Source organism: Crocodylus siamensis, chromosome 11, assembly GCF_052110815.1.
Source record: "Crocodylus siamensis isolate JL-2025a chromosome 11, ASM5211081v1, whole genome shotgun sequence".
NCBI lineage: Eukaryota > Metazoa > Chordata > Crocodylia > Crocodylidae > Crocodylus > Crocodylus siamensis.
Window position 1 is genome coordinate 19,926,173 of NC_143405.1, and position 14,835 is coordinate 19,941,007.

General features: G+C 42.9%; 1 protein-coding gene across 19 annotated transcripts in view; it reads left to right on the top strand.

Annotated features, from left to right (window-relative positions):
- Positions 1-14,835, top strand: part of ZNF618 (zinc finger protein 618) — a 278,012-nt gene that overhangs the window by 113,611 nt on the left and 149,566 nt on the right. For 7 of the 19 annotated variants that reach the window (XM_090021224.1, XM_090021225.1, XM_090021226.1 and 4 more), the window contains exon 1: positions 11,973-12,091. The exons of the other annotated variants lie outside the window; for them this stretch is intronic. In XM_090021224.1, the coding sequence (XP_089877350.1) occupies positions 11,984-12,091 (108 nt within the window). In that variant the 5' untranslated portion in view covers positions 11,973-11,983. Of the gene's footprint in view, positions 1-11,972; positions 12,092-14,835 lie in introns of those variants that run through there. 19 annotated transcript variants of the gene reach the window in all.

Genomic DNA, 14,835 nt, shown 5'->3' on the forward strand with positions numbered 1-14,835 from the left:
TCCCTTGCCTTAAGTCAAAAAACCCATGGGAAAAAAAAGTGAAGCAGCACATGCTGCTGAAAAGAGGAGCTAGGCTGCTCAGAGCTGTGCTGTGCTGTGGCTGCCAGCCAGGCTCTGCCTGGCAGGATCATCTCTGCTGCAGCCCTGGAAAGTCCCCAGGACCCTCAGGTAAGGCTGCTGGGGCCAGCCTGGTGCTGGCCTCAGCCTCCCCTACCACCCTCAGTGTAACTTGCCACATGCCAAAGTGTGCATGGCATGGGCATTCCCCAGGGAACCAAACTTCTGCGCTCGTCTGGATGTGGCCTATGAGCCCACTCTAGTTCCTTAAAGATGGAAGCATTCTGGCCATAATTCCATATATGGTAAATAACTTTCTGTAGTTTTTCCTTTGTTTCAATTTTATTATTGGAGGGTATTTCTAAGACACTGGTTTCTGTACAGTCTGCCTACTGCATGTTCTTCTAATCCTCTGTTTATGACATCATTGTTAAATCCTGAGCAGATTCTGGTGAGGTCACAGTTTAGGGTTTTAAATTATAACAGCTTTTGGAGAAGTAGCAGATTAGCCAAGGACTTTGGTTCATGAAAATGTCTGTGCAACTACATTGGTGCTTCTGAATATGAGTAAGAGTGAAAATGCCCTGCATTTGAGAAGGGAGAGGGGGGCTCGTGCTTAGGGAATGGAGTAGAGTTGCTTCTGGTAGGGAATGGTTGGAAAATTGTTCATTTGGAGTCCACACAATGAATCTTGAAAGTCATAAAGATCGTTTCTCAAATTATAATCTATGAATTTCCAAAGAAGGGAAAATGCATATTAGCAGAGTTGTTTCTACATTTTCAAGAAAGTACAAGTGGCTTTAGACTTTAGCTATCAGTGTTTACTTTTTCTCTACCCTCATTTTTCAAATAACATTAATTCTGTACAAAATAGGCAAATGTACTCCTCTGCTGGGAGAGTTCCTCTGATTTTTTTTTTCCTTCTTTTTTAAGTCATGGAGGTTGGTTTGTTTGTTTATTTATTTATATCTGCTTGGGGAGTTGATCTAGTGATATTTATAGGATTTGCGGTTGCATGACCAGGAGTTATTTTGTAATCAGAATTTCTAAGATTTCTACTTTCAGTCTGTTTTATCCAACCTCTTTTTTCTTTTCTTTTTTTTCTTTTTCTTGTTTTTTTCTTTCTTTTTGTTCATATGATGTAAAGCCTTTTCTGAGACCATATTATTTTCCCCTGCAATTATTGTTCATTTTTTAAGTTTGGAAAAAAAAATCCTGTTTATGTGCTTCCCTCACCTTTCCCCCGTTCTTAGTTGGAGATTAATTTAGTTTGGCTGTCTTTTTCTAAATTAAAATGGTCACCATTCCACTCATTCCACCATTCCAAACAATGAAACAAAAAAGAGTGAAAGAGAAAGTGACATCCGTTGGTTAAATTTTCATTGGCAAATGTTTGTTTAGTTTCAGTCTATTAGTCCATTTTTAAACTCTTACAGACAAGAAGAGTCTTTAACATGGAAACCCCTGCAGACACACTGTGCTCCCTTGTTTGGCAAGAGGTTCTGTGTTCTCTTATGCTTCAGTAGCCAAAGCATATTGTGCTATGTTGTGTTTCCTACCTTTGAACTCCGAGACTGCAAGGTAAATCATTTTTTTTTTCAGTCCTTCGATACAAAAATTAATGATTCCCTCACATTTGCTTACCCTTGAACTTAGGGAGCTTGGTAACCAGAAGGGGGCTGGCTCAAGAATTCTCATTTATTTTGTTTTTCTTTCTACCAGTTGCAAAATGAAACACTTCCTTGTACATTCTGTGAATACATCTTGTTTAGTCTTGCGATGAGGAGAGGGAGACATGGTCACACACTGGGCTATTCTTATGCTTCCTTAACTAGCACCATTTAATTGTGTTCTAATATGCATAGTGGGTAAGTTTTTAGCTGAGGGACTTCTTAAATTCCAGATAAAAAAATTTTTGGCTTGGGGTTTCATGTGTAGATCAAGTGTTTGCTTTCTTATTGTCTATGTCTGATTTAAGCTATACGGCACAGCATCTTGCCTTTTCTATGGTTGTGTTAATTATGAAGATTTCAGAGTACTTTCCCGATTTTTACTTACTTATTTATTTTTTTAATGTACATTAGGGACTGTACATAGGGATCATGTTACCAGCCACTGCAAGTCCAGCCACCTCAGGCATGAACTTGTAGAGCTGTTCTGCAGTGCACATCATAGTCGTCAAGATATTTTTTTTCACTGAAGCCAAATTGGGCATCCTCTGTGGTAGCAGACCAGCTCAGATAGAGACCAATGCAATGTACTCTAGTTGTGTTTCCCTTGCTGAGGTTCTTCAGCTAGGGGAGCTGTACCTCAAAATTTATTTCCATGCATCTCATAGCTGTTAAAGTTGAGTAAGGAGGTGCTGAGTTCTTGGAATATTGCTTGTAAATTCATAGTGTGTTTGACTCTGTGCACAATCCAAAAACCCTCTTTGTAAGTATCTCTCCTAATAGTCAAAAGTGATTATATTAAGGAAGCCATAGCAGGATGGCAGATTTCATGTCTTGGCACAGGAATGCAGGAGTCAACTTGCCAAATGCGTGAACCATGCTTTAAGATATAGCACAATTACTGGTGAGTAATGCTAGCAAACAGATTCAATTAGGTCCATTCAAAGCATGATGAGCTGGAATATGTGCAGTGTTCTGTAAGAGCTCTGCAAGAGCATTGCATGCAGCATCCAAGAACACAGATCCTTCCATCTGTCCAAGCTTGAAGAATCCTAATTGATCTCAATTGTTATAACATTACACAGTGAAATAATTAGATTTCAGAGAGATGACAGCTATAGAGCCCAACACCTGAAATTGCAGCTGGAAGGGTACTGGAAGTGTTTTGGAAGCTTGTACTCTGTAGAACATACCATTTTGCACTTTATACAGATGGCACCATTAAGTAAGCAATGGCTACGTTCTCCAATTCCTTGAAGTTTCCTGTGCTTACAGACTGTCATCCTCAAGTATAGCACATTGTACTTATTTGGTTATGAAGGTAGCTGAGGCATGCTTCGTTAGTGGTAAGAAATGGAGATAAATATTTCTGGTCACCACAGTAGGAGCAGTGGTGGAGGATCCATCACAGGACTGGACTGTAGAATGTTGGGTAGGAATATTGTCATCTCCTTCCATTGCTTTCTTATTTCTCTCCTCTGGCTTTACCTCTGGCTTATCCAGGTTGAGCTCAATCAGGTCTCATTCAAGTTGCAGTCTTAGCAACTGGGAAATCTGCTTGTCCACTCTGTTGCATAAAACTGAAAGTTAGGGTTTGAGTATGATCAGCAGTTGGAGCTAGGTGCGTCCCAGTCCTGTTAGGGAGATGGTGTTATGAAAAGGTGAGCTTCTGAGTGAGTCCAAAAGAGGTAAGTTTGTCTCAGTGCAGAGAAAGGGGCCCTCTAACAGTCTGTTGTATCAATAGCTGAGTTCAAAATGTGTAGCATTCATTGGGTCCCTGACACAATGGAATGGTTGCTGGTGAGCACTTTTCATTAGTTATGTCTGAAACCCAGCCTCTGAGTTAAGCCTGGTTTAGTAATTTTTTGTACCCTGATGGAAGCAATGATGAGCCAGTGCCTCTAGTAGGAAGAAGGTAATGAGCTGGCTGAAGTTAGTTTTGCATTTCCCCTCTGTCATCTCTTCAATCCCAACACAAAATCCAGTAGTTGGCCAGCTTTAGTCAAAATTGTTTTGAAGAGTTCCATGGAAACCATAATCTGACGTACTGTTAAGGTAGAATACTTTGGTCAGTAGAAGGTTCTTTGTCTACATTGGGGTAGGCAACATTTTTTGGCCAGAGTGCTGAAAAAAATGCAGTGTCTACCTTGTAAGGTTCCAGAGTGCCGGCATGGCAGAAAAACAAAACTGGGGAGGGGGGTACATGGAATATACACTGCATATTAATATAGTTAATAATCATAAATGTTGCACTTTTTCACAGTAAATACCAGGTTTTCTAAAAATGTGATACCTTGTGACAATAAATAAAACTTCATGTAATACCTTTGTTTTTGTGTATTGTTTTTTGTTAAGCATGTTGTGATGAGAGAAGGAAAGAGAAAAAAGAGAGAGAGAGAGAGGGAAAGAGAAAAATAGAAGAGGAAAAAGAAAGAGAGGTAAAGAAAGAAAAAGATAAAAGAAAGAAAAGAGAAAAAGAAATAGAAAAAAGGAGAGCAAAAGAAGAGAAAAAAGAAAAATAGAAAAAGGAGAGAAGACTAACAGAAGAGGGGGGAAAAGAGAAAGCAAAAAGAAAGGAAAAGAGAAGAGGGGAAGAAAGAGGTAGAGAAAGAAAGGAGAGGAAAAGACAAAAAAGGAGATGAGAGAAAGAGAGGAGAGGAAAAAAGAGAAAGGGGAAGAAAGAAAAAGGAGAGAACTAAGAGAAAGGAGAAAAGAGAGAAAAGGAAAGAGAAGAAAGAAAAAAGAGAAAGAGAAGAAGATAATAAAGAGAAAAATAGGGGAAAGAAGAGAGAAAAAAGGAAAATGCTGTCCAGATTTTTCACCACTACCGGCTGCGGCTTGGGCCTGCGGGTCTAGGGCAGCATCTAGTAGAGGAGAGGCAGTGGCCACCAGGGCTAGGGAGCCCAGGCCCAGGGTTGGGAGGAAAGGGCCAGCTGGGGTGGGGGCAACACTGGGTCGCCGAGCTCCATGACTTGGTGCTTTGGGGTAGGGTCTGGGTGGCGTGGGGGGAGGCGCCACAGGCAGGCTAGCCTGGCTGGGCCCTTGGGAAAGCAGCAGCTGGAGGTGAGTGGGTGGTGCCCCAGGACTCTGCAGACGCCGACTGCAGCAGGTGGGCAGTGGTGCCCAGCGGCACCGGTGGGGCCCAGTCTGGCCCACACAGCTTCATGGGGATGGGCCTCAGCCGCCCTGCCTATGAGGGTATGCCATCTGGCCAAGGCAGAAAGCTGAGCTCAGGGGACTTCCAGCTCTGGGCTTGGCCTCCCTGTGCACTGGGCACAGCATGAGCAGGGCAGAGCCACCCTTGTCTTAAAGACCCCTAGGGTAGGAGCCAGCATCACTTCACTTGGAAGTTGGTTCCAGATGCTAGTTGCCCTGACAGTAAAGTAGCGCCTCCTGATGTCTAATCTGAATTTACCTTCTGCCAACTTGTGACCATTATTCCTGGTCACTCCTGGTAGTGCTTGGGGGAACAGGGACTCCCCCGATGCCTGCTGGTCCCCTCTGACTAGTTTGTAACAGTGCACTAGATCCCCCCTCAGCTTTCTCTTGTGGAGGCTGAACAGGTTTAGGTCCTGTAGCCTGTCCTCGTAGAGCTTGCCTTGCTGCCCCCTGATCATGCGAGTGGCCCTCCTCTGGACCCTCTCCATGCTGTCCACATCCCTCCTGAAGTGCGGCACCCAGAACTGGACACAGTACTCCAGCTGTGGCCTGACCAGTGCCGCATAGAGGGGGAGGATCACCTCCTTGGACCTGCTCGAGATGCATCTGTGGATGCATGACAAGGTGCGGTTGGCCTTCCTGACTGCATCCCCACACTGCCGGCCTATGTTTATCTTGGAGTCAATGATGACTCCAAGATCCTTTTCTGCCTCTGCACTGATGAGAAGGGAGTTCCCCAGCCTGTAGGTATGCTGCTGGTTCTTCCTCCCCAGGTGCAGCACCTTGCACTTGTCAGTGGTGAATCCCATCCTATTCTTGTCCGCCCACCCCGTAACCTATCTACATCTGATTGTAGCCTATTCCTTCCTTCTAACATGCCCACATCCCCCCATATCTTAGTTGTCATCAGCAAATTTGAACAGGGTGCTTTTTACCCTCTCGTCCAAGTCACTGATGAAGATGTTGAACAGTGCAGGCCCGAGGACCAAGCCCTGGGGGACCCCACTGCCCACATCCCTCCAGGCTGAAAATGACCCATCCACTACCAGTCTCTGGGTGCGACTCTCCAGCCAGTTGGTGACCCATTTCACTACATAGGTGTCGACACCACAGTCCCCCAGTTTCTTAATGAGAATGGGGTGAGAGACAGTGTCAAAGGCCTTCCTAAAGTCCAGAAAGACTATGTCCACTGCAACCCCTGCATCTAAGGATTTGGTGACCTGGTCATAAAAGGCCACCAGGTTGGTCTGACAGGACCTGCCTCTAATGAGCCTGTGTTGGTGCCCCTAAACATAATCTCCCCTGCTAGACATGTGCCAGAATAATTTTCTCAACAAGCTTGCCCAGGATTGAGGTAAGACTAACTGGCCTATTGTTCCCCAGGTCCTCCTTCCTCCCTTTTTGAATATGGGAACCACAGTGGCCCTCTTCCAGTCCTCTGGCATCACACCAGAGCACCACGAGTGCTTGTACAGCCGTGCCAGGGGTCCCGCAATGACCTCAGCTAATTCCTTCAGCACTCTAGGGTGGAGATTGTCTGGACCAGCTGATTTAAATCCATGAAGTCCCTCCAGAAGTTCCCTGACTAGATGCGCCCTGACCCTTGGCCTGTGTGCGCCTCCCCTGGGGCTGGTCTGGTCCCTGCTCAGGAAAATGGAGGCAAAGAAGTTGTTAAATAGGTTAGCGTTGTCATCTGGTGTGATGACCAAATTTCCTAGCGTGTCTTGCAGGGGCCCCACGTTACCTGGTACCTTCGTTTTGCCCCCTATGTATTTAAAAAAGGACTTCTTATTGTCCTTGATCTGGGAAGCTAGTCCCAGTTCCATCTCTGCCTTGGCCTTCCTGATCGCCCCCCTGCATCTCCGAGCAACCGCAGTATAATCCTCCCTGGTGATGGCCCCTCCCTTCCATTGGGTGTGCGCCTCCCTTTTATCTAAGAGATATTCCTGGATGCTTTTGGTGAGCCATGGGGGCTTTTGTGCCCTCCTGCTCCCTTTGATCTGTGTTGGGATTACCTCCCTTTGGGCTTGGAGGATCATCTCCTTAAGGAGCAACTGCTCTTCTTGGACACCTGGCTCCCCTCCCCTCCGGGACCTCAGTGTTTCCCCTACTAGCTCAGCCCCTGGCACGGATCTTCAAGAACTCCTGGCGCTCCAGTGAAGTGCCTGAAGATTGGAACAAGGCCAATGTAGTTCCTATCTTCAAGAAAGGGAGGAAAGTAGGTCTGGCAAACTACAGGCCCATCAGCCTGACTTCTATCCTGGGGAAGGTCTTCAATTATCAAAGATTATCAAAGAAGCTATTCTTAACAGACTAGCTGACAGCAATATCCTGAGGGATACTCAGCATGGGTTTATTGTAGGTAGGTCTTGCTTGACCAATCTCATTTCCTTTTACAACCAGGTGACCTATCACCTGGACAAGGGGGAAGAGCTGGATGTCGTATATCTTAACATTAAAAAAGCCTTCAATCTGGTATCCCATGATCATCTCATGGCAAAACTGGCTAACTGCGGTGTTGACCTCACCACGATCCAGTGGCTGGGGAATTGGCTCTGCTGTAGGACCCAGAGGGTGGTGGTCGATGGAAGTCAATCATCTTGGTACGCAGTCACCAGTGTGGTCCCTCAAGGCTCTGTCCTAGGGCCTATACTGTTTAACATCTTCATCAATGATGTGGACATTGGTGTCAGAAGCAGGCTGGCCAAGTTTGCCAATGCCACCAAATTCTGGGGTAAAGCATCCACACCTGGGGATAGGAGGGCAATCCAGGCTGATGTTGACAGGCTCATGAAATGGGCAGATGAGAACCTGATGGTGTTCAACATCGAAAAACGCAAGGTTCTCCACCTTGGGAGGGAAATCCTGTAGCATCCTTATAGGCTTGACAGTGCTACACTAGATAGCACTACAGATGAAAGAGAATTGAGGGGTCATGATTGACCACAAGATGAACATGTGCCTTCAATGTGATGTTGCGGCTAGTAAAGCAAGCAAAACGCTGGCTTGCATCCATAGATGCTTCTCAGGAAAATCCCAGGACATCATTTACCCACTGTACTCGGCCTTGGTGAGGCTGCAGCTGGTGTACTGCATCCAGTTTTGGCCCCCACAATTCAAAAAGGATGTGGAGAAGCTTGAGAGAGTGTAGAGGAGAGCCACACACGTGACCAGGGGTCAAGAAAACAGACCTTATGATGAGAGGCTGAGAGCCATGGGACTCTTCAGCATGGAAAAGCGCAGGCTCAGGGTGATTTGGTGGCCACCTATACGTTTATCAGGGGTGCTTATCAGGATCTGGGGGAATGTCTGTTCACCAGAGCGCCTCAAGGGATGACAAGATCAACTTGTCACAAACTGTGCTGCGACCAATTCAGGCTGGACATAAGGAAGAACTTTTTTTACTGTCCGAGCCCCCAAGGTTTGGAATAGACTGCCGCCAGAGCCAGTTCATGCACCCACTTTGAATGCCTTCAAGACGCATTTGGATGTTTATCTTGCTGGGATCCTATGATCCTTGCTGACTTCCTACCCATGGGGCAGGGGGCTGGACTTGATGATCTTCCAAGGTCCCTTCCAGCCTGAACGTCTATGAAATCTATGAAATAAAAGACATTTTTTTTTTAAACAATTTTCTCATGTACCTTCTGGTATGCTGAAGAAAATGTCTCCATGTGGTACGCGTGCCGGGGGTTGCCTATCCCTGGTCTACATGAACACTGAAGTCATCTAGACACTCAAATTACTTAGAGCAGAGAGTCCTTAATAAACCCTTTGCCAGGGTGTTGTCTACATGCAAATGTGTGCAGTTTTAGTTAAACTAGTGCCAAACTTTCTAGAAGTAGATGCCCTTATTCTGGTTTCAGGTTTATGTTAGTTTAAATTAACTATTCCCAGCTGACTTGCACTAAATCATAATATGCACATTAGACCACAATTAAATGTTACAAGTTTTTATAAAAACAGGAAGGCCTACACATAGCATTTTGCATAAGTTTGATTAAATGGGTTTAAAAGCTTATTTATAGCCAAATGGGTAAAGCTCTGCATTTAAGCATGCCTTATTTTCATTCTGTCACAAACACTTACTGCTTTTTGGATATGTTGTTTTATCAACTTGCAAATGTGTTTTTAAAAATCCTGTTACAGGCTGTTTTCCCTGGAGTTTTCTGTGAAATTAGAAGCACGGACAAATGGGTTTATTTACAACATATAGTCCTATAACTTTCCTTTTTCTCCAAGTTAAGAGTATTTTTTTTAAATAACTATTTCATTCCAGAGAATCCCCTCTGTAAAAGTAAAATAAAATAAAATAGAAGTATCCAGCTGAGTCTTTGTTGCACTAGGGGATGCATGCCATCTGTTTGTTATTGCTTGACTTAGACAATTCTGTTTTTCTGCTGGGTCACTCTTATTTTCCTGTTTTTATAATATGAGGAATTTGGAAGTATCAAGTGAAACATTTTTTTTACTGGCAGAATTTTCCAGGCAAAAATGTCTTACTCTTTTTAAGAGTACAGGAAGAGGGCAATAAGCAGCACAAGACTAAAAAGAAGATTCCTTGCCCTTTTCAGTTGCTTTTAATCTGGGTAGAACCATTTACATTGAGAAGGTTTGAATAAATTATTTAATTCATTATTTTAATTTCAGGACTTATAAAAAAGCCTGCTTTGGTTTAAATCAGAGTGAGGTTTTCTGAAACTTATTGAACATATTTTCATTTTTAGAATTTTAGATTGAAATTTATTATGACCTAAATTCCACATGCTTTCTGCTCTTTATTCTCCCTATCCATGCTGTTTCTGGTAACATATGCTACTTGAATTTCATAAGTGTACTACAAGAAGAAAAAAAATCACAATTTTGTTAATTAAAGCATGGATCTTACCAATGCTTTCTCATGTACATAATATTACTCACACAACTGTTCCCTTTGACATCACTTCAGATACTTGAGATTAAAGTTAAGCATATGTTAAAATATTTTTTCTTAGTGGCAAAAATCTTTGTCATTTCAGAGCACACTTGTCTCACTTTTAAAATATGAAGGTATTGAAGTATGCAATATATTAACAAGGTTATTGTGAATTATTTTATGCTTCTGGGCCAGAATAAAAAAAAATCTCTTAACATAGAAATGATACTGGGCTAGTAGGAAACTAACTGAAGAAAAAAAATCCCTATTAAAAAATAAGGCTATGCACAGGGAGAAATTAAATAATCAGCAACAGGCAAATAAATAAAGCTGAACTAATTAAAAGTATGCTTTTTAAAATAACATTTTTATTATTATTTTTCCTAGTTATGCTATTAAATTGTCATATTTTTGGTTGAAATTTTGCAGGCCTTGTCTCTGTGTGAAATAAAAACATTTTTGGGAAAATTTGAGTCAAATTAATTCAGTCATTTTCAAAAGCAATATCCTTCCTCCCCCCCGCCCCCCCATTGAAACAGCCAAGCAAAAAATAATACTTTTTTCAGTAGAAATAATGTTGAAAATTGGCACAGAGATAGTCTATACTCATAAGAAATCAATTTATAATAATAAAATAATTACCATTTTCAGTACAGGATTTCTAGTGCATTCTGTCAGTTATATCTGCCCTCTGCGCTGCTTAGTTCAGGGGCGGGCAATTATTTCGGGCGGAGGGTCGCTTACCAAGTTTTGACAAACTGTCAAGGGCCACATGAGTAGCCCCACCCCTTGGCAGGTGCCCTGCCCCCTGGTCACTATCTTGTGACTGGAAGTCCTGCCTCCTAACCCCTGACCTTTGCCACCAGAAGTCCCTCTCCTTGCCCCCCCCCCCGGAAATGTACCTTTCAGCAAGGGGTTTTGCCATCTTAGAACCAAAAAAAATACCAAATTCTATTCTAACAAGTGATTTTCTAAAATAGGCAAGGTTCTTTGAGTAGGTGTGATATCTTTTATAAGACCAACTGAATAGTTGGAAAAAAGTTCTTAGCAAACTTTCAGGCACAGTCTGACATCTAAAACATTCATTAATTTGGTTTAAAAAATATTGTTGTCCTCTTTTACATGTGTTTGTGTAGTGTACATAGAGATGATTATATATAGGAACTTAAAATGAAGTCTTTCTCGTGTATGTTGTGGGGGTGGGTATACATTTCTGGGGAGTTTATGGATATGTGGTATGGGGGAGGGTGTGGGTGTGTCTGGGGGGGGATAGGTGTGGGGGCTGTGGGTGTGGAGTGAGGGAGCATGTGAGGGTGTGTGTGGATATGTGAGGTGTGGGTGGGTATGAAGTTTGAGGGGCTGTGGGTGCGGGGAGGGGCCTGGGGTGTATGAAGGGGTGGGTGTGGGGGTCTGTGTGTATGGCAGTGCGAGGGGGCTGTGGGTGCATGTGTATGGTAGGGTGTGTGTGTGGGACGCGCCCTATAAACACACACACAAACACACACGCACAGAGTACCGGTGTGCGCCCTGTGCTCCTGTGGCGATGCAGCCAAGAGCCACCTGGTGCCAGAGCAGTCCAGGAGCAGGAAGCAAGGAAATGGCTGGGAGTGGGGTGGAACTGGGCTGCTGCATCCTGCTGACAGCTCCCCCTGGGTCCTACTGCCCCTGTCATTTTTAACAGAAAGCCAGGAGCAGATAAATATTTCCTAAATTTTGTAAGGGCCCCACAGGTTGGATAGAATGGCCTGGTAGGCCAGATCTGGCCCGCAGGCTGTATTTTCCCCACCCCTGGCTTAGTTGGATCTGCTTCCTTCTTTCTTCCTTTTTTTTTTGTAATTAAACATGAGAAGCTTCAAGGAGATTATTGTGCTACATCTTGCCCAAACGCCAAGCTAAGTGCCTGCCCCAGAGAACTTTTCCTTCAGCATCTTTTTAAGAGGTGAAACTTGCAGCTTGAAGTGTGCATATGCAGAGGACATCTGTTGCTTATGAGATACTCATGGACTGGTGCAAGAGAACTGATGTTACAGTAGGTTTGTTTATAGGAATGATAAGAACTAAAATGAACTCAGACTCCAGCAAGTATTTTAGAAACAAAGTCCCCTATTTACTAGGGATATTCCATTCCTCTGTGTCTGCAGCCTTCAAACTTGTGAAGATGAATTTGGCGATTTCTCTAATCATGTCCCTACTGAAATCAATGGAAAACGGCAGTAGCAAGTATGCATTGGGGAACTTGTCTGACAGCAGTCTGTTAGCGTGGGATTTCCTGTTCCAAGACCTACTTGATGTGAGTCCTAAATCTTTCCTCACCTTCTTAGCAATTTCTGGTAGTGAGGAATGGCAAAGGGTTTGAATTTTCTTGTATGCATATTGTATGAATTCATCTTTGGCTTTTTATCTGTCCTATGAAGGTAGAAATGCAGGTCAACCTCATTAGTGCCCTGCTGTATAACTAGTCAGGCTTCAGGTATCTCAGCCCCTTTGCTCCTTTCGTACTCAGTGTTTGCCAAGCCAGGTACAGACTTGCGATGATGAAGTTGTCATATTCTCAGGCTCATGCCACGTGTCATTCCATATGACACACTTCAGCTCCATGAGAGCGGCCACCAGTGCTTGTGGGAAGCTTCTAGGGGCCAAGAGAGAGCTTACTGATACTGTTTTGCTCAGTTTATGATGGCTGATGTCTTTTTATGATAGACACCTGCTCAAATGGGGATTTATTTGCATATGCATATTGGTTTATGTATTCACATAGGTGATATAGCCATTTAATCAGCCTATCCAGTGCTTGTGTGTGCAAACAAGCATGGATTGTACATTCAGTTTTACATAGAGACTAGTGGAGAATTGCCATTTAATTGTGTCCCCAAGTGCAGTATTAAGTGTAAAAATATTCATGGTGCTATACATGTAGGAGCCAGGGACAGATGTTGCATCACTTCGCATTAAAGTCACCTTGACAGTCCCCTAGAAACAAACTTCTGAGATCTAAATGTTAAAATAAGATTTCCTGTGTTAATGCTGGGATTTAGAAATGTACATCTTTGGGAACAACTGTCATCCAGTTACGGTATGCTTGTTTTGCACTAAAGATCTGCCTGTATGACAACTAAAAACCTAAAGGGTGTTTAATATGCATGTTCTTCTCTTAACGTTTATTGGCAAATATGTAGTGATGCAGAAAATGCTGATTTATGAAGGAATTTATTGGATGCAGTTCTCAGTTTCTCTCTTACGGTGAGAAACTGTCAAAATAAAAATTTTAGGGAGCTCTGTCACTAGAAGATTGTCCCAACATAAATTGAGCACTGATAATTTTTACAAAAATCATAAATTCCCCAATGATGTTATATTATCAATAGATATCAATACTCTGCCAAGTGAAAGGATAATCTCTTAGTCTGGCCTTGCATAAGTGCATTCCCTGAATAGACAACAATACAATTTTGTGATGTAGCTTTCAGTGTCATATCTTAGCTTCTTCTGGAATTGTGAAGGCTTACATTCTTCTCTGATAGATGGCCGGATGGCTTCTACTTTTGACCTGTTTTTATTTATTTAGTTGTTTTGGTTTGTACTTCGGTCATCACTGCCTAGCATTTATTTCTTCCTTGTGCTGAAACCTTGTCTCTGGCCTAGAATGTAGCTTTGCTTAGTTATTTAGTGGAAAGAAGATTCAGTTCCTCATTTTTGTAGATAAACTCAAGTGGAAAATGTTCCTTTTATTTTCAACTTGGAGGGATTTTTTTTAAATGTAGGGTTTTCCCTGTTATTCATTATTAAGTAGTGATTTCATCCTCTGATATATGCTGTTTTCTCCTGCAGCAAGAGAGTGAATTTATTGGAAAGGAGGGATTCCCCATGTATGTTACAATACCTTTTAAATTAACATTTTAAAGGATGCCCACTGGAATCCTCTAACTGCCTTTTGTCCATATGTTTGAGAGAGAGGTCAGCATGAACTCATCTTAATGACAGGATGATCATAAGTAAGGATTAGAATAATATTATGAGTAATTACTTAATGATTAATGGTCTGGCATGTGTGTTGACAGGAAATCTTAAAGGAGTCTTGTTGAGTGTAAAAGAAAAAGGGATGACCCTTGCTCTGGATACTGCTCAGTTTTATTCTGAGAGTCGCACAGGAGCTTGCCTCTCTCAGGGAACAAATAAAGTAGTGGTTCTCTCATTCTCTGATGCCAACCCCGCCATGTAGTTGCTTTGTACAGAGAGGACTAAAGTGGAGGAGAGAGAAATTCATCTCAAGGGAAATCCATCTTTATAGGCAACCTTCAGCAGTCTTTACAGACCTACTAAGGTTTCAGTTTGAAAATCCTGGGATAAAGTTCAGTGGAAGAAAATGATCTGGTTTAACTGTATTCACTTTTCTTGTGTCTAATGGGTGCTGCATCCTTTGGGAGCGTGTCACGTTTGCAAGCTAACTGCTCGGCAGCAGAATGAGCCGGGCCTTCTCGTGGTAAACTGGTGGAGTTCCACTGAAGCGTGTAGAGCTGTGGATTCAAATGGATTTGAAGACGTAACTTGAGGTTTTTCCCTTTTCTCATGAGTGGTGGAATCTCAATCTTTCTGTTGGGTGGGGGTAATGATATGGGGTTTGCATTTTCGTAGGTATTTTAGAAGGGTCTTGGGACCATGCAATATTTGGAGTCTATAGGAGCTTTCCATGACATATATGATGTCTTCATTATTGATACTGGGGAATGAGGGCCCAAGACAGGGCCTGGATTTATTTATGAATTCATAGTGTTGTTTAAATGTTTTACACTGCTGTTGGGTGTTGTTTTTTAATGAAAATGAATGGGAAACAGTTAATTGTCTGCCTTTCGAAAAAAGAGTACCTCCTGGTGTCTCCTGTTGCTCTTAAGTTATTAGCTGGAGGCAGTGCACTTAACATCACCTATAGCAGGAGCAGGCAATTACTTTGGGTGGAGGGCCACTTAATAAGTTTTGGTGAGCTATCAAGGGCTACATGGTTAGCCCCGTCCCTTGACAGTTGTCCTGCTCCCTGGT